General features: G+C 35.4%; 4 protein-coding genes across 4 annotated transcripts; 1 reads left to right on the top strand and 3 right to left on the bottom strand.

Annotated features, from left to right (window-relative positions):
* Positions 1–97: 97 nt before the first annotated feature.
* LOC133315034 (uncharacterized) lies at positions 98–529 on the bottom strand. The gene is made up of 2 exons (XM_061516579.1): positions 266–529; positions 98–145 (listed from the first exon to the last, which is right to left on the bottom strand). Exons 1-2 carry the CDS (start codon positions 527–529, stop codon positions 98–100), a joined length of 312 nt encoding a protein of 103 aa, XP_061372563.1.
* Positions 530–3,520: 2,991 nt separating this feature from the next.
* LOC133315050 (splicing factor 3B subunit 6-like protein) lies at positions 3,521–4,315 on the top strand. The gene has a single exon (XM_061516595.1). The coding sequence runs from the start codon at positions 3,626–3,628 to the stop codon at positions 3,998–4,000; it is 375 nt and encodes a 124-aa protein (XP_061372579.1). The 5' UTR covers positions 3,521–3,625; the 3' UTR covers positions 4,001–4,315.
* Positions 4,316–4,915: 600 nt separating this feature from the next.
* On the bottom strand, positions 4,916–7,635 carry LOC133315040 (calcium-dependent protein kinase 17). Its single transcript, XM_061516585.1, has 8 exons — positions 6,954–7,635; positions 6,436–6,579; positions 6,145–6,297; positions 5,916–6,031; positions 5,570–5,737; positions 5,337–5,464; positions 5,125–5,224; positions 4,916–5,011 (listed from the first exon to the last, which is right to left on the bottom strand). The coding sequence occupies exons 1-8, from the start codon at positions 7,633–7,635 to the stop codon at positions 4,916–4,918; spliced, it is 1,587 nt and encodes a 528-aa protein (XP_061372569.1).
* A 3,920-nt stretch (positions 7,636–11,555) lies between these two features.
* Positions 11,556–15,859, bottom strand: LOC133315047 (rhodanese-like/PpiC domain-containing protein 12, chloroplastic). Its single transcript, XM_061516593.1, has 8 exons — positions 15,608–15,859; positions 15,354–15,476; positions 15,171–15,262; positions 14,679–14,779; positions 14,383–14,493; positions 13,311–13,419; positions 12,325–12,375; positions 11,556–11,802 (listed from the first exon to the last, which is right to left on the bottom strand). Exons 1-8 carry the CDS (start codon positions 15,822–15,824, stop codon positions 11,722–11,724), a joined length of 885 nt encoding a protein of 294 aa, XP_061372577.1. The 5' UTR covers positions 15,825–15,859; the 3' UTR covers positions 11,556–11,721.
* Between the last annotated feature and the right edge of the window lie 3,727 nt (positions 15,860–19,586).

Below are 19,586 nucleotides of genomic sequence, written 5' to 3'. Positions count from 1 at the left end.
CGTCTATATACATATTCTACAAAGTCATAGATCCCTCGTACGTTTAATAACATGCCATTGATTTGAAAATAAAGGAATGGCTTTGGTTCTTATCATATTAAGGCCTAATGCAGCAATTTATGTAGGTCAGAATCCTCTTTTTCCCCTGCATGATAATAAACAACAAATGAATCAGAAATTGTATTGACTGATTCCACTCTACTGTCATTAGGCCAACATGAAATAATTATGCGACTGAAATAGGAAGTGCAGAAAATTGTCTCACCACGACTACAGGATCTTCATGAGCATGAGCATCAACATGGGCATGGGCATGACCGTGACCGTGATGACCGTGATGACCGTGAGCATGATGAGCATGCTTGGCATTGACGAAGTCCCGTTCATTTCCAAGGCTGTTATGCTTGATTTCAGTTAGGTCGGTCTTCTGATGTTTTTTGTTTACACGAGCTTGGGTGAACACCATTGAATAGTCAGTAGCTCCGGGAGCCTTTTGGTCCCACCCTCCAAATTGAGGCACGGACGTCATAGCAAGGTTTTTTCTGCATAAATTGGATATTAATAATGTTTAATCTAAACCTTTGTTGCTCATTCTTGGACATGCAAAAAGAAAAGTTTGTTTGGAGGGATAATTGGAAGTTTCATCCTGAACTTGTATTTGTTAATACCCCTTTGAAGTTTGAACAATGCACATCAACAATTTCAATGTTCCAATACATCTCTGTCTTTTATGTAGATTTAAGCTTGCTTACCTTTTACCTCCTTTCTTTCTATGGTTAAATTAGAGGCAAGGGACCCCTGGAATCTGGAGCTGCGACTACTGTACCAATTAAGGTGTTTATCACTGCTACTTTTCTTTTTCTTTTTTTTTTGTAAAGCATTACTGCTACTTTTTCAACATATATATGCCTGATTGAAAATGAACATTTTGTTACGCTAAGTATCCAAAATATCCCAGCTTCGAGGAGGAATCAACGGAATTGACGTATTTGTAGATATGAAATCTTGTGTTAAGAGTAAAAGTAGGACAAAAAAATATGGTTGTCCACTTACGGCTTTCCTTCTGTTACGAACTTGTGCATATTAGAACATAAGATTGTCCAAGTTTAGGGTACATATGGTTATATTATTCAATGCCAGAAAAGATACTTGCACACAGCTTTTGCACCAAAGAAATGTAACTTCTCAACAAAAAAAATAAAAATGTAACTTCTCAAGAAACAAAATTTAAAATAACTTACTCCCCAAACTAATTTCTGGCATGCACCATGCATATGTCAGTATTTTACCTTTGGTTGCTTTAAAATATAGTTTAATTTTTAAATTTAGTAATTAAGAATGTATTTATTTTTACTTATTTACTTTAGAAATATCCTCACTTTTTTTTTTATCCTCACTTTAAAAAAGAATATTTACTTACTTACTTTTTTTAATAATTTAAAAATATATAACTAGATAACAATCATAGTATAATGAAATTATATTAAAATGCACATATTGTTGGATTGGACTTATGTTTCGCATTTAGATGAGATGACACTTTTGTTGGCGGAATAGAGAAACGAGGTCCCGCTCCTGATGAGCTGGCAGGTATCCGAAAAAGCTGCTCCTGCGAGGGTGTGGGGATAACGTCCTAGGATCGCAGAGACCTGGTATTATTGTGGGCCTTTGACTTATTTTATTTTTGATATTTTCTTAGTAGTTTGGGCTTGGCACATGAATAGGTAGCTTAGGATTTTTAATCCTATTTATATTCTCTTTATAAACCAAATGACTCGTAATGAAAAGGGTCAGTGATAAGAATATAATGCATATTGGCATTGGGTTTAAAGGAGTGTATTGGATTGGAATTTCAAATGATTTTAATGAATTATTTTTTGACAAAAAAATTCATTCGTATTCAATTAGGATTTTAATAGATTGAAAAAAAGTCATGTGGTTTTCGATTAGAATTTTAAAATATTATTTTAGAGTTCGTCCACATCCGTTGTTATTCAATCAAGATTTTAAACAATAAAAAACCAATCTTGTGGTATTCAAAAATCTAACGATTTTAATGGATTTTCTATTGGTGTGGATTTCGTGAGACTTTTTAATAAGAAATATAAATGAGATACTTCTCTTACAATCTCATCCTAACCCCTAGGATTTCTTGAGATTTCTCTATTGCAGTACTTTCTTCTTCCTTTGGTAGGTTAACCCACTCGAAATCAGGTTCCGCCATGAGAGCTTCATCAAAACTCAAAAATAGCATATTTTTGAGCGATTTTTGTTACAAAATAACCCAGAAACAATAAACTATCTCAAAAATAGCATATTTTTTAGCCGTTTTTGAGAAATTTTGGAAGTTTAAAAAATGGTATTTCACGCTATTGGTCGCGGTTTTTCTTGGCACAAAAATGTTTGATTTTTGTATTAAAAATAACACATAAAATAGTGAGAAAATAATAAGGGAACTAAACTCCTCAAACCAATTTTTGTTCTACATCAATGACACAATATCAATTTAAAGAAAAATTGAAATTTTCATAATATGAACTCTATATTTCGTAACAATACATTCATAAACGAAATTCCTACACTATAGGAAACGATTTCAAAAAATATTTGTGTCAATAGATAACTAAAAACTTATTTTTCAAAAGGCGCAAAGCAATTTAAGGTTTCAACGTATTGATTGAAAAAAATTTGAGAAATTTTCATATAATAAAATCCAGAAATTAAGATTCAAAATTTTCGTAGAATATTCAGTGAAAATATGCATATGATATATTGTTAGAAAACTCTCATCACGTAGAACAAAAATCCCATGGTTTTCAAGATCAATTGTAAAAAATTTCAAATGAAATTTTATCATGAATTTTAGGTTCAATATGCAAATTTAGAATTATTTTAATAACTAAAAAAATTTAGGTCTTATAATCATATATGCATAGCTTTCATATCAAATGAATAAGATGATTTTCAACTTATTGGTCAAATCCAAGAGCAGGAATGAGAAAATGTTAATGTGTGGACTCCGTGGAGGACTAGTATAACTTTAGATATGTGAAAAGTTGTTGCTGAGTAATTTTAAATGTTTGTTAAAAATTTATTATGTTTTACTAATTGAGAAAATTATATTAGGTTTTACTCCTTTTTTATCAATTTCATTGCATTTCTTTGTTATTTTTTTTTATTGACTCTTGTAATTTTTAATATTTGTTAAAAATTCATATGATTTTTTGAAATTTTATAAATTCATATTATCCTTTCAAATTTTATAAATTCTATTAAAATACTTTAAAATCTAATCTTATAAAATTTTAATTGTAAAATAAATTTTTTTAAAAAGTCTTTAAAATCCTTCTAATTTTAAATAATTTTTTAAAATCTATATAATTATTTATCAAAAAAAATAATTTAAAATCCTAATCCAATTTGGAGAATCAAGTAAATCGTAATCTTTTAAAATCTTTTAACTCAGATGGGATGAATCAAGTAAATCACTGTCTTTATAAACCCGAGCCCAACTCAAGAACTGACCTAAAAGGACTTGTCACTCGATTTTAAATTGATACTCAGATTAGATTATTGGTGAATTTTCCTTCACTTTCTGTCTATCCAAACAGCACAGCGGTGAGTGATGGCAACGATCAGCCTCCGGAAGGGGAACACGCGGTTGCCGCCGGAAGTGAACCGAGTGCTGTACGTGCGGAACCTTCCGTTCAACATAACCAGCGAGGAGATGTACGACATATTCGGAAAGTACGGTGCGATCCGGCAGATCCGCATCGGAACCAACAAGGACACGCGCGGAACCGCCTTCGTGGTGTACGAGGATATCTACGACGCGAAGACCGCCGTGGACCACCTCTCCGGGTTCAACGTGGCGAACCGTTACCTGATCGTGCTGTATTACCAGCAGGCCAAGATGAGCAAGAAGTTCGATCAGAAGAAGAAGGAGGACGAGATCGCTCGCATGCAGGAGAAGTACGGCGTCTCCACCAAAGATAAATAGCAACTTTCAATTTGATTCTCGTTTCTAGGGTTCTTCTTCCCCTGTGACTCTTTGTTATGTTAGGGTTTTCGATAAAAATTGGCTCTTTGTATCTATGCTGTGTGCTTTGGTTGATTGTATCGTTTATTCAAGTAACTATAGATGCTTAAGGTACTATTGATGATTGTACCCAACGATATGATTCAGATGAAACTTATCAAATGAAATTCTAATTGCAAATTTTTGTATGTTAATACATCTAGCCCTAGAAATTGTCACAGGTGAATCCAAGAGTAGAAAGCTTATATAATATTTTAGTGTTTACTGTTAATTAAACTCCGAAGGTACATGTGATGAGAAGCGTGTTCAAAGATATAAACTTCAAAACACCAAATGATGGTTGATCGGGAAGGTGGGGTTGAATAAACACCCTTTTAATTTTTGACTCCTAAGTGAGCGTGGGGAAAGTTTTTTTCTCAAATTTCGGATTAGTCCATTGAGAATTTATGGAATTATCGGGGATAATCTGAAGAAAAAGAAAGATATAAACTGAACAATGCACATATTTATACATCATAAATAAACACCCTTTTAATTTGACTCCTAAGTGAGCAGCAATTACAATACAAGATTTTCACAGGAAAGAAAAGTAGAAAAGAAAAAAAAAACAAAACCAACCAACAAACCAAACACCTAGTAATCTTCACTTTTCTCACAAGTTAGTTTAAGTTCTTTTTCTTCTCCTATTTTGTTTGTATCAACCTTGACCCATTCCTCCCTTACATCCCCTCCCTCCCTAGTCCCAACCAAACAGCTACCATGCATGACAGTTCTTGATCTTTCACTCATCAGCATCTGCAACGGTAAAAACAAAGAGATGGTGATGATGATGATGATGATGATCATGCCTGTTAAATGTCTTTACATAGTCCCCCATTAATACAAGGTTGAATCACGCCTCTTCTTGGTATGAGCTTCTGGGTTTCCTTTGGTCATCATTGCAGCAAACTCATCATAGTTAATCCGGCCATCCTGCGCAATCATGCAAGTTTTCTCATAAATTTTCTAAATCAAGACTCAAATCTGCAGTATACTAACCATGTATGTATGTGCAATAAATTTAATTCGTTTGGTACAGGACTTACATTATCTGCATCAACTTCTGAAATGATTTCCTTGATGTCCCTGCCATCATGCATGTTATACTCGTGGAGAGCTTGCTCTAGTTCTTCAATGGTAATGTACCTGATTTATGGCAAAGCAATGAGATTAGAACCTTCACTTTAACACCAATTAGTTTCCGAAGGAGTGGCTAATATTTATTCAATCTAATTGATTTTATTTTATTTTTCATTACCCGCTGTTATCTTTATCAAAGTATTGGAAGGCAGCATAAACATGTTCTTCTCTGTTCATTCGGTTCATGTGCATTGTTGCTGCGATGAACTCGTCGTAATCAATGGTTCCATTGCCATCAGCATCTGCCTGTAATTTGCAGAAGAAAAAAAGAAAACCGTGTAAGTAATCGTAGTAGAGAAGCTACATTTGGGAAGTAGTAGTAATTAAAAAAATGCAGGAGAGGTAACTTACAGCTTCCATTAAATGCTTAACTTCTTGTTCTGTCAGCTTAGTCCCTTGCTTTGAAAGCCCTTGCTTGAGCTCTTCAATTGTGATGGTTCCACTGTTGTCAGTGTCCATCCCTTTGAACATCTGCTTCAATCCCATGATTTCTTCCTCTGATAAGCAGCCGGCAATGACCTGCCATTAGCAAATTTTAGCATCATTTTGCTTAATTTATACAATTTCAATCGTCATGTAGAGAGGAACAGAAAAATGCTGGCTAAAAAAAAATTAATAGTTAGTAAGAATCCTGATAGAATTTTTACTCCAAAAAGACTCGTGAGTCTCTTTAATTAAGCCAAAATAGCATCATTACCCTTAGAGCAACTCTCTTGAATTGGTTCATTGCTCTGAACTGTTTGAGCCTATTCAGCACTGCATTGTCAAGAGGTTTATCTGGCGCCTCTCCATCCTCCTTGATCCATGGATGATCTGTTTTTGGCAAGAGAAGTGCTTTGTTAGAATTGCATTGAACCAATCTGTGGGGGCTAAAGTAAAATTAATTTGTAAAGTTCATAGAAAGGATGTCAATGAATATAACTCACTCAGAACTTGGTAGGCTGTCAACCTCTGCTTGGGATCCGAATTCAACATTTTCCTTACAAGATCTTTTGCAGCAGGCGAAATGGACGGCCATGGATCGCTTGTAAAGTCAATGTGGCCTCTTAGGATGGCATTGAATATCCCATTTTCGGATTCTGTCAAACCAAACCTTGGTTTCAGTTTCAACTTATGTAGACATACCATCAATTTGGGAGGAATGCTATTTATTCTAATTAAGCTATGCAAACTAGGAATTTATTTTTTTATTTTTGGATGGGGGGGGGTATATAAACCTGCCCAAAATGGAGGAACGCCGGATAAAAGAATGTATAGCATGACACCGATACTCCAAATGTCTGCTTCGGGCCCATATTTCCTCTTCAAGACCTCAGGTGCAATATAATACGCACTACCAACAATGTCTTTAAACATCTCTCCTGTCCAAAAAAAAAAGAGAGAGCATAAATTCCCTGTTAAAATATTCTTCATTTATATTTGTTGATTATGTTATCATACTAAAACTATTCCTATCGAGCATATTGATATTTTTTAGGGGTGCATTCTCATGCAAATTAACTCTCCTTATAATTAAATAAAGGAAATATATTTTCTCATGTTGCATGAGATAATTTATCTCATGGATGAAACTCATTTGTTTTCTTTTTTCTCTTTTCTCCTTGGTAGGTCTCACTGTTTTTTTATGTGTTGCATGAGATAAATTGTGACATGCAACATGAGAAACTATATTCCCTTGAATAAAACCTGATAATGAATAAAGAAAAACAGAAGAGAGGTGAGTTAGAATTAGAACCTTGCTTGTAAAAAACTGATAAGCCGAAATCGGTGGCCTTGAGGGGTGCATTCTCATCCTTGTTCAACAAAAGGAAATTCTCAGGCTTAAGATCCCTATGAATGACACCCAAGGAATGACAAGTATGAACGATCTGAACAATGGTTCTCATCAAGGAAGCTGCAGCACGCTCAGTGTAATGGCCCTTGGCAATGATACGGTCGAAAAGCTCACCACCTGCACACAACTCCATGACCAAATGAACAGAATGCTTATCCTCATGGGCACCAACGAGTTCCACAATATTAGGTTGCCCCGTGAGGTGGTGCATGATTTGAACCTCCCTCCTAACATCCTCTATGTCCTCCTTGTTCACAAGCTTTCTCTTGGCTATGGTTTTGCATGCAAATTGTTTACCAGTGGCCTTGTGTGTGCACAAATGGGTCACACCAAATTGTCCTCTCCCTAGCTCCTTCCCCATTGTGTAAGTGGCTTTCACATCCTCCATTGGCCTTCCAAGGACAGGACCAATTGGTGCTGGTTTTGATTGCTTAGAAGGAGGAGGTGATGGTTTGGATGATGATGATGGTGGTGGTTGTGATGGGGTGTTGCCAGAATCTGCAACTGCTGCATCTTGCTGCTGGTTGGTTTCTCCCTTGGGGGCAGGTTCATCATCAGAGCCACCTGAGCAACAGTTGCCCATGGTGGAAGGGAGAAGAAAACTCAGAAAAAAAAGGATGTGGGAATGGCAAAAGGTGGTGAATGTGGATGGATATCAGAATATTAATTGGGGGTTTGAGGGTTGTATAATGTTAGGACAGAAACTAGAATGAAGAAAAAGAGTTATTGGTTGAAAAAAAAAAAAATCTAAAAAAACTAAGGGAGAAAATTAAAGGGTGTTAGTTAAAAATGATAGTTGATTGAAGGTATTGACAGTGATAGATTGTAGGAGGGAAACAGACTTTGGCGTGTCTCTTAGGTGGTATTGATAAGGTTTATTTCAGACAAGGGTGAGGAGCAATTCTCGGACAAGGAAAATAAAAATGGAATTTTGGTCTGTTATTAAGGTCAAATTAAGGATCTTGTTTCAACAAATGAGTTGGGAGTTAAGAGAGATGGAAGTCGTTACTAACATCATATGCATATATAGTTTTCTTTTCGTAACAAAAAAGTGTCAAGTCTAAACATGTCTCGAGCAGTAATCTTAATAAACTGTCCGTTTAGATATCTACTTTAAAAAAAAAAATAACAACATAAATGAAAAACCTGCAATTTTTTTAAGGGAAAAACTATTCTCATGTTACATGAGATAAGTTTTCTCTCCTACACACCCTTCGATAACTATGCCACTTTTTTTTTTTTTTCAGGTGGTGGAAGTCACAAGTTTGTCTCTATAACATGAGATAACTTATCTCTTTTAACATGATATTAATAAAACCTTTTTTTAATCTAAATTTTTTAACTTTGAGAAGTTAAAAATCAAATATATTTTTCAAAATTCATATTTGCCCCACTACCATCTCCTCCAACACCATTGTCGTTACCACCATCATCATCACTTTCACCACTATAGCTGTCACCACTACTATAATCGCTACCATCACTATTACCACACTTATTTGCCATTACTAAATCTTGTTTCTATGATTTGCTTTTACTCATTTTTTATAATTTTATACATAAAAATTTCTTAATTTTAATATTTAAATATATTTAATTAAAAATATTTTTCACGTATTATATTTAAATGTAAAATAATTTTACCTTTTAAAAAAATCCTAAAATAAGGAAGGCATAAATTGTTTTTTAAAAAATAAACTTGTTCAAATGGCGCACATGTTTACATAAAACAAGTGAACTCGGTTGAGGGTACATAAAATAATACTACTCCGATTAGTTTTAATTTTAGCTACTTTAAAAATATTTAAGTGAAACTTATCATAATAATTAGAGATGACAAAATGAGTTGAACCTAATGGATCAACTCATCAACCCACCAAAATGGAACAAGTTTGGTTATACATATCAACCCATCAACCCGATTCAATCTGTCCCGCCTATAGGCGGGTTAAAACGGGCTAGGGGCGAGGCTGGTCAACCCACATGTTAAGAATTATTTTTTAATTTTAAATCATAAATAATATATTACGTAGTATGAGGTTACTTTTTCCAACTTTTCCATTTGAATTCGAAAGCAAAGTAGTAGTCGTGAGACTTCTCTACTCTTATCTTCTCTAGTATTTTTTTGTTATGGTAAGAACCTTGAGGTGCACCACCCCAAAAACTAACTCAAAGGGTGAGAATGCCCAAGATCTTATAAATCTCACATTAATTGTCCATACAACTATTGTGGGACTCCAAGTCCCATACCTTTCAAATGAGATCGTAACATTAAATGGTACGGTTTTTTATTTTTATTTTATTATTTTCTGAATTGTTGGTGTTCTGCCCTAGGCAGATGTGTCCAATTAGGATTGGATGATTGATCTATGATTCAGGTGTCTTCTCTGGATACCTATGAGTTAGGTATCTTGAGGACAGCAGATCACACACTATCTGATGGCCTTAGCCCTGGGAAAGGTGTGTGTGTGTACTATCTAGGCTGCGTAACTAAGTAAAAAGAGATTAGGTCATACCTGTGGCGTTTAGCTCCTATTTATAATGCTTACATGTGGGCCTGTGCTGATCATGGGCCTTACTGACCATAGGCCTCATTCTGGTCCATAACAGTTGGGTTGTTCAAGTAGTGGGTAGTTATTTCTATTTCAACTTTCCTAAATGATAGGTTATAGTTACTAGTGGAGTCTATCTAGTGCTAGTGGGTAGTTATTTCTAAGGTTGTCATGTATTATCTATTTAAACCTTGAAGTACTTGAATAAAGAAAATCAGAAGAATTATTTGAAAAATAGCACTATGTGCAAGAGGTCGGGTTTCCTCAGTAAAGCCATTTAAGGTCAGGCTTCCTCAATAAAGCCAAATTCTCATTTTTATTTATTGTGGTAACAATTGGTATCAAAGCTCAGGCATATTCAGAAATAGGAAGACGCGGTCCAATCTTTGTCGGAACAATTCAAGGAGATGTTCAATCAATTCTCCAACCAGTTGGATGTTTTGGCGCCTAACAGGCCCAACACCCTCTCATCTACTATTGGGCTGGAAAAACTATACGAGGCCCGCGATCAAAAGATCATCTTTCCTGCTCAGAATGTGCGACGGATAAAAGTCAGCAACACCAAGGGTTCACCTTTATCCACTTCCACCAGCGGTGCTGCATCTTTCGGCTGTGGCGCCTCCTCCACCCGTTCGAGTCTCGTTCGATGTAATGATGCATTCACTCCAGGTCATCGCTACAAACAATTGTTCACCATCCAAGCAGTGACAAAAGAGAGCGACGACGAGGCGGTGATGGACGAAAGTGAAGGAGAAGCGGATATTGAAGATGATTCAATTACTTGATGATAATATACTCTTGAGGACAAGAGTTATTTTTAGGGGAAGGGAATGTTACGGTTTTTTATTTTTATTTTATTATTTTCTGAATTGTTGAGTTATTCAAGTAGTGGGTAGTTATTTCTATTTCAACTTTCCTAAACGATAGGTTATAGTTATTAGTGGAGTTTATCTAGTGCTAGTGGATAGTTATTTCTAAGATTGTCATGTATTATCTATTTAAACCTTGAAATATTTGAATAAAGATAATCAGAAGAATTATTTGAAAAATAACACTCTGTGCAAGAGGTCGAGTAAAGACTTTACTCAGTAAAGTCATTTGAGGTCAGGCTTCTTCAATAAAGCCAAATTTTCATTTTCATTTATTGTGCTCTTAACATTTTACCTGATAATTTATACTGCCGCATATCAACTTCTGGTCTCGATTCGATTGTATTACAGTGGTTCAATACATTCTAATTGAGATGCTTTTATTGTGATCAATTTTATTCCCCTCTATTGTAGACTATATTTATGTGCAAAAAGTTACTTTTTTAACATTTTATATAAAGTTCTAATTGTGTGCCCATTTGCATTGATAATGTCATTTTCTTCTCGCACTTGCAGGCCACACTTCTTACTTGACATTTTTCAGAGTCCCATAACTATTCTTAGTGTTGAAATGAACTAGAGTTGAAGTTGTTATAATATTAACTAAAGAAATGATATATTTTTTTATTTTGACGGGTCAGCGAGCCAATCTATGTATCCAATAAATTTTTGATGCGTTGACAGATCAATCCAGCAACCCATTTCAAAATAGAATAGGCTAATATTTTCAACCCACCATCCAACAGTGAATCAACCCACCCCACCCGTTTTTGGCATATTGAACTAGTTCACTCATTTTGTCATCTCTATTAGCAGAATGAAAACATTCGATTATGTTCTTCACGTCAAATCTTATATAATTTGCTGAATCTTAGCCCTAAAGCTATGGCGTATGTTACTGGTTAATCTTTCTAAAATATAACCCTTCATGTTTTCACATTTACTGGTTTGCATCCCCTAGCTTTAATATCAAATCTTTACACAAAGTTTCTAATAATAAATAGGAAAAAGCTGTAATTGATTGGCTGCATGTTGAAGGAGGAGAATTAACGAATGCATAAACAAGAAGCAAAATGCGATAGAGATTTCTTATTTCCTTCTCTACTGTTTGTTCAGTAAAGAGAATCCCAATTCCTATAGGTGACACGGGCATCACACAAAATTTTGGTCTAATGTACAAACATGGAAAATTGCTTGCATGGAGGGAGGGGGAAAATAAAGGACTTTATTATGGCAGAATTATGTAAATCAGTATATTGGGACTGATGGATCAACCTGCACAGCATAGGCATGGATACCCCCAGAAATATTGTATACTTTCCTAAAACCCTGAAACAAAGACACAAAGCAAAGTCAACAATTCCTTCCTAGTTTTCTAAAATTTATACGAAAATGAAAGGGGAGGGGGGAAATGGGGAAATCATATAGAAAACAATTATACAAGTGGCTTTCAAATAATTATTATCATCCTACAAACAATGACCACTATCTCACTGCAACTTGTGAAAATGAGAATTAATCCCTAAATGGGTCATATCAACTACCAGAAACGAACATGTGCAACTTTGTTTAGGAGATCTTTGATGAACAATAGGTATAAAAAATTATCATGAAATTGCCCTTTGATAAAGTGAAAACTTTTTATTCCATTAGCTGTCTATAGTCTATATCAGTCTCTATCTTATAAGCAACAGACAAATATTACATGCTTAAAAATCTTACAATATAGCAACAATTGTCTGCATGGCTTGGGAGTTATACCATGACATCAGTAAGTAAATAAATCAGGAAGCAAAACACTCATACACGCAATTACACTTTAAAGCCAGATAATAAGAAAAATTATTTTACCTGTGACTGCAACCACTTGGCAACCTGTAATGACCGCACGCCATGATGACACTGCATTCAGCAGTCGAGTTATTGAATATGCACTAAAAAAATAGGATTGCAAAACCAGATCCAAATTGAATCATATTGTGCATTACAGCAACAGGATAACTAAGCAGCCAATCCTAGTAAAGTACTAAAGGTCAAATTACAAATTCTGATGAAAGATAAATGAATTTAGAATAAAAAATTAGCGCTTTCTTAAACATCTGAAAAGAAAGGCCTCTAGGAATTCAAACTTGGACAGCTAATGCAGGAACGTATTCAAAGAATTTAAGTTTCCATTTTCATCAACTTACAACTTCAAACTAATAAAGGGAGGAGCAGGAGAAGGCAATAGAAAGTAGAAACATGAACAGATCTTCCAGACAAGAACTATAAATATAATTTAGATTTTCGAGAACAGTAAGAAATTAGAAATCAGAGGTCTAGGGCCTGATTGATAACTATTTTGTAAAACAGTTTTTTGTTTTTAAAAACAAAAAAATAAAAAAACTTGTTTGGTAATGGGTGTTCTGAAAAATGCTTCCCAAAACAATGACTCTTTTTAAGTTTTAAAAACCAGAAAACCAAAACATCCTTCTGATGTTCTCCAGCGCTGTTTTCTGTTTTTTGCATTTAGGCGGTGGCAAAATCGTAAATACCAGAATTCATTAATGGCAATTTCGTAAAATTAGGACCAAAACAATTACTTTATGATGGCATTTTTGTAATTCTAAAAGTTCATTAATGGCATTTTTGTAAATAATTACAACTTCTTTATAACTTTAATTTAACTACACTCAAACAAGTTTTTTTGTTTTTTTACTCTCAAAATCAGTTTTTAAAATTCATATTTAAAACAGTTTTTGGAAAACAAAAAAACTAGAACACTTTCAAACACACCCCTAGTTTCCCAGATACCTTCTAATAAAATTGAAATCTTTTGGAAGAACAACTGTACTTACAATAACATATGTATCCTTTTGAGGGTCGAATTTGGTAGTTATTTCAGGCCCCCAGCTTCCAAATTGTTGGAGGGGAAGAACCTTAAATCCTGGCAAAGATGCTTTGGCCCTGTGTATGATGAGAGTATCATTTAAAGCTAGAAAAACTAAAATCAGCTAATAAAGTAAACAAAATCCAGATGGAAGGAACCTTCAAGAAACTAAAGAACAAAAGAAAAATAGAAGCATAAAGTGTAAGAGCTACTAAATGAAAACCCCATTCAATCAAATAAAAGTAGATCCACCATGTTTTCTGTTAAGATGTCAAAAGAGCAGTAATGTTGAAATGCTGCTGGGCCTCTAAACCAAAGAAAAACGCGAGGTAGGGAAGGTTGGGGCAGGAATAGAATTGTGTTTGAGGAAGTCTGTTAGGAGGGAAAGGGAGGAATCTAACAGAATGGGCAGGTAGCAGCAGGACAATGGAGAAGAGGGTCTGGGAACATCAGGGACTTAAAAAGAGGGAGGGAGGAATCATTTGGGTAATCAGGGGGTGGCTGAAGCCATAGGGAAGATAGAGCATTTTTTACTTCTCTGATATCCTCCTCCTTTTCTGTCATATTTTCTTACTTGTTTTTACGTCTCAGTTCATGCACTGTACTTGGATCTTGCTCATAGTTTTTCCCTTCCATTTCTATTACTGTTAATTCGAGGACGAACCGGAGCAGTGGTAAAACTGTTCCTTCATGAGTGAAAGATCATGGGTTCGAATCCAGGAAACAGCCTCTTTGCAATGGGTAAGTCTGCGTACAAGGATTCCCTCCATCCCACACTCGCTAGTCGGGTTTAACGGGGAGTGATTTTTTTTTATTTCTATTACTGTTAATTCAGCTCCTAATCCTATCAAATAATCTCAAAACTTTTAATTGAACTATAGATCATATTTTCTCTTTTGTTTAAGATTATTGCCTTATCAACTTAAAATCACTCATTTGGCCTACTTACAAATATTTAACCAAATGCAATCATACAAGAATCAAGAATGCTTTTCAATGATTTCAGAAACTAATTAAAGTTGATGGAAATAAGCGCATACACTTCTCCAGGTTCTCGAACATCAATTAACTGTGCCTCCTCCAAAAAGTTGGGATCTTGAATTTTCACATGCAGCTCATCAGGTTGAATATCTTGAAGTATTGATTCTTCCCTGACAGTTAAAGGACCAAATTTACAAGGAATAAGAACATTCATTGAAACTAACAACAACAACAATTACCAAGCCTTATTCCACTAGGTGGCGTTGGCTAATTGGACCAAACAATGCCATTAGGCTCTATCAAAAACCAATTCAATAATTTTCATTGAAACTGAACATATTTTATTAAGTAATACCTCTCAGATAAAACCTGCAGCAGGTGCCATCCAAAATTTGTTTTGCACCTTACAACTTTGTTTAAAGGTGCACTAAACGCAGCCTCCTCAAATTCAGGAACCTATCCAATTGTCATCATCAGACATATGTTCAATCACATAATTGCAGCAAACTGTACTGAAAAAAATAATTCACTTATATAACTAGATCTCTAACTCATCATCTGTTTCCCTCAACAGAATCATATGGCAGAATTATCATCAGTTAAGGAAAATGCTAGAAAAAAAAAAAAAACAATATATAATTTTCCCCTTCCTCACCTACCCAAAGAAAATCTATAGTAATTCTATCCCCTCCTCTAACAGAGAAAGACAGTTTCACTTACATAAGGCAGTGATGCATACCAACTGTAACCCCCTCCCAAAAGAAGCACAAAAAGTAGCAAATTATGCAAAGACATAGTATAAATACTCAAGAAACCCTAAAAACAAGGTTTCATCTAAACAGTTTACCATTTGTCCCTTTCTCACCCAACCAAGCATCCCTCCTTCTTCCTTGGATGGGCAAATTGAATATTCCACAGCAAGATCACTCAAATCTTCACCTGAACACAAAACATTGATATGAGAAAAGAACTCAAGTCAATCATTGGTATAAACAAATAATTTGGGGTTTTACAATCTTAAAGTGCTAACCAGCAGAGATTCTCTGTTGAAGATCCAATAGCAGTTTCTGATCATCTTCTTTAACCAACAAATGCTGCACCATAATTTCCCTTTGCCTACCACCTTCAGCACTACTCCCAGTGGTATATGAAGCTGAAAAATAAGATTTTTATTTATTTATTTATTTTTAAACTCTTCATTGAATTACAAAGAAATGAAATAACCTGGGAGTGGGAGCATAAAAAAACAACAGAAACATAGTGGGGTTTGGAGAAAAAGAGTACCTGTTGCTTTGGGAGGGTTGAAGAAAGTGAAGGGAGAAAGAGGAAGAGAAGGTGAGTGAAAATGGAAGGTTCTGGGGTGAGAGTGAGAGTGTGTGAAACTCGTGCTGGAATGAGAGTGAGAAGTTGAAAGAGAGGTGAAGGAGAACAAGATTGAAGGTGAATAGGGTTTTGGAATGGACACTCCCATTCGTAACTGACATACTCTCAACATTGCCATTGCCTCAATTCACTTCTCAAACTCACAACACAACACTACTCAACTCAACTCAACTCAGATAAAAACAAACCTCAGAGGGGCGTTTGGTTGAGGAAAATTTTTTGGAATAGCAAGTGAAATGTAATAGATAGAAAAATGATTAGAAAGTGAGATAGGTAGAAAAATGTAAAAAAAAGTTGTTTGGTGGGGAAAAACTTTACTGGAAAAATTAGGTAACTTTTATGAAATCAACAGTGCATCAAAAGTGAGATAACCGTTTCAAAAAATCTCACCTTCAAACTGGGTTTCTAAACAGTGCAGATATCTATGTTTCTCGTAAATCCATACAAATTGGATAGATGGGTTTTTGGTGAAAATATGTTGAAACAAACATGGTATTTCTAAAAGCCATACTTGATAAACATAGATATATCTTGAAAAGCTCCAAACCAAACACCACCTAAATATGAACACTCTTTACTTTTTCTTTGTCTTTTTAAGTAAAGAAAATATATAAGTTAAGGAGCATCTTTTATTTTTAATTTAATCAAGTTTGGCATAATCTACCAAAATAAAATTGATTATAAAGATATTTAAATTATTTTTATGCTATATAGATTGAGTAAATAGTTTTATTAAAAAAAATTAAATGCTTTATTCAAACTTTACAGTTTACACTTTCCCCTTCGGTTGATTATTATTTCTTCTTTCTTTATCTTAATGCACTCCATAACCGATTATTTGTCTACGGACAATCCATATCACATGAAAGAATTAATTCCCATCAATGATAATGTAATATCGAGGAAAAATAATAATAGTATATATTTTTATATGCATTATAATATTAAATACAAAAATATAAAAATGAGTCAGCAATATCCTATTTTGACAAAAAAAAAAAAAAAAAGAATTGTATGTTGAACTGTGTATAATATAATCAGGATAGAATATTATGAGCACATAATAAACAGAAATATACTTCTTCTGCGACAATAGCAGAAGGTTTTTTGCAGCTGACCCATCGTGAAATGTTCAATGTTATTTAATATATTTTTTTCTTTGTAATAAAATGGGACCCACACAATTTTGTTTCAGCAACAGAAGAAGAGCAAAATTGCTGTCACATGAGAAGTGATAACCCCCGTAACAAAACTAAAAGAAAAGAAATCCTAAGAAGAAAAGGAAGCAAATAATCTTAATCTTAAGAAGAAGAAGAAATATAATTACAAGAAGAAAAGGAAAGAAATCGTAAGAAGAAAAGGAAACAAATAATCTTAAGAAGAAAAGAAAACAAATAATTACATGAAGCAAAGGAAACAAATTCTACAAGGAAAAAGGAATATAAATTTAGTAAGGAAACAAATTTTAAAAAAAATAAATTCAATTATTTACAACAAAGCCAATATCATAAGCTTAACTTGAAAAGGAAAACTTCAACTATAAATAGGGATTAACCTAACTAAACTAAATCGGGTTTTTGACCCTTTTGCCCCTAATTAAATAATTAATAACCAATTTGCCCCTCCCCCAGAACTATCCACCATCCTGCCCCCATTTAGTCGATTATGTTGCACTTTTAATCGACTAAATGGGCTAAACTCAGAAATTATGAAACGCGAATTTTAGTCGACTAACAACTCATCTTAATCGACTAAATTGTTTGCACTTTTAGTCGACTAAGCACATTATTTAGTCGACTAAATGTCGCAGATCAGGTTTTTTAGAAAAAAAAACCCCATTTCGCAAAGGGGGTTATTTTCAAACCCCAATCGACTAAAAGGCTGCATTCCGTCCCCTCTCTCCAACCAAGTCTGAATCTCAACCCTTGAAGGTGCGATTGAAGCTTCCTTGGTTCACACTTGCGAAATCGACATTTAGGTAACGTATTCTGACTTGCATTTGGTTTTAAGTTTAGTTTTTATTTTGGTTTTCTTCATGCATTTGATTTATGTTTGCGGTTTTGTGGATTTAGGTTAGGGGTAGGGTGTTAAGTGTGTTGTGAGGGTGAGGGTTAGGGTTGATGTGGTGCCTTAGGCGTAGGGTTAGGGTTATGTTAGGGTTAGGGTTAGGGTTAGGGTCAGGGTTAGGGTTTACGTTGCTGTTTTGGTTGGGTTGTAGTGTTTAGGGTTAGGAATGGGTTTTTGTGTTTTGTTTTAGGGTGTAGGGTAGGGTTAGGGTTAGGGTTAGGGTTTCTGTTTCTGTTTTAGGGTTAGGGATTGGGTTTCTGATTTCTGTTTTATTTTAGGATTAGGTTTTGTTTTTTATATTGAATTTTAAATTTTTTGATATTGTTATTGTTCATTGATTTTTGTTTCCACTTGCATTGTAGGTACAGTTGTTCTCATGGCTGGCCGTAGAAGATCGTCTAGCACTGGAAATGAGAGACAACAAAAGCTACGACAAGACCATCCGTCTTCGTCAAGGCCACAAGAGGAAGACCCCGCTGCTGTGGACCTCCCATTCGGATACTTGTTCGAGAATGACCCGGTGGTTCATGAATCTTTTGTCCGTGACTTTGTTAACCGACCGATTTGTGGGGCCAAATCACTTGATACAGCCTTTTTTGAACAAGAAGGTTTTAACATTGTGAGGTGGTTGGAGGAATCACATCTTAGGACCTTGGCTGAACTGTCGTGTTCATATTTTGAGCTGCATGTACGGGCCTTCTACCATAATCTCAGCTACCATCACGGTGAGCTGAGGTCTAGGGTCTGCGGGGTGGACATCATCATGACGGCTCCGGTATGGTTGGAGTTACTGAGGTATGACTTTGATTCTGCGCAGACTGTGGAATATGACGCAGACAGCGGGACCATACTTCCAGGATATACACGCGGTGATGCCGTGCAGGAGCAGAAGAGAGTCCGTGGGCAACACATTGCCTATACGGTGGGGTTGCTTACTGTGGAGTCTCGCATACTACACTATGTCATCACCCACATTTTGTTTCCGCGAGCGTTCAATCATTCCAGGGTGTTGGAGCATGACATTCCCATCATGTGGGCTATCCGACATGGTACTTCGGTGAACTGGAGGCACTACGTGTGTTGGATGATGTATAAGGCCAAACACAACAAGGGTGCACTTCCATTTGCTTGTCTTGTTCAGAGGATATTGGAGCATTTTGATGTTCCTATGGGTAATGTGACCTTGAAGAAGACCACAGGGTATAATCATAAGTTTGGAAAACGTCTACTGGAGCAGTGCAAGATGACAAAGAACCCCCAAACATGAGTGTGGCAGTTCACAGGTGCGGCTGATGTTGAGGTTCCTGATGTTGCTCCAGTTGTAGACATGGTTGACCCCGAGGTGGAGGATGATGATGACGATGATGATGAGGGTGACCAGCAGGAGATAGCTGAGCCTGAGGGTGGGTTTTTATTACGTGATGTCATGAAAGGCATAAACGCCACGCTGAAGAAAATAGGAAAAATGGCGCTGAAACACAAAAAATGGAGGAAGAGTCACATGCAGAAGGGAAATGAAAGATTTAGACATATACAGGGACGGTTCAAGGGTGTTGAAGATAGGCTTGCTCGTCTAGAGCTTGGACGAGGACAGCAGATTGAGGATGTTGCAGGGCAGGGGGCTGATGTGTCAGATGAGGATGACGAGGAGACGGCATCCGAGGAGGATGAGGATTAGATTTAGGGTTTATGTTTCTATTTTACGTTTCTAGTGTATGTTGTAATGTAATTGACTTCGGTCTTCCTATTTTACATTTGTAGCTTATGTAATATTATGGTTATGAAATGAACTATTTGATGTTCCCATCATGTT

Source organism: Gastrolobium bilobum, unplaced genomic scaffold, assembly GCF_033153095.1.
Source record: "Gastrolobium bilobum isolate Gb01-03AN ecotype WA unplaced genomic scaffold, APGP_CSIRO_Gbil_v1 utg9008, whole genome shotgun sequence".
Lineage (NCBI taxonomy): Eukaryota > Viridiplantae > Streptophyta > Magnoliopsida > Fabales > Fabaceae > Gastrolobium > Gastrolobium bilobum.
Note: the sequence above shows the minus strand (reverse complement) of the source record. Positions and strands in the feature narration are given on the sequence as shown.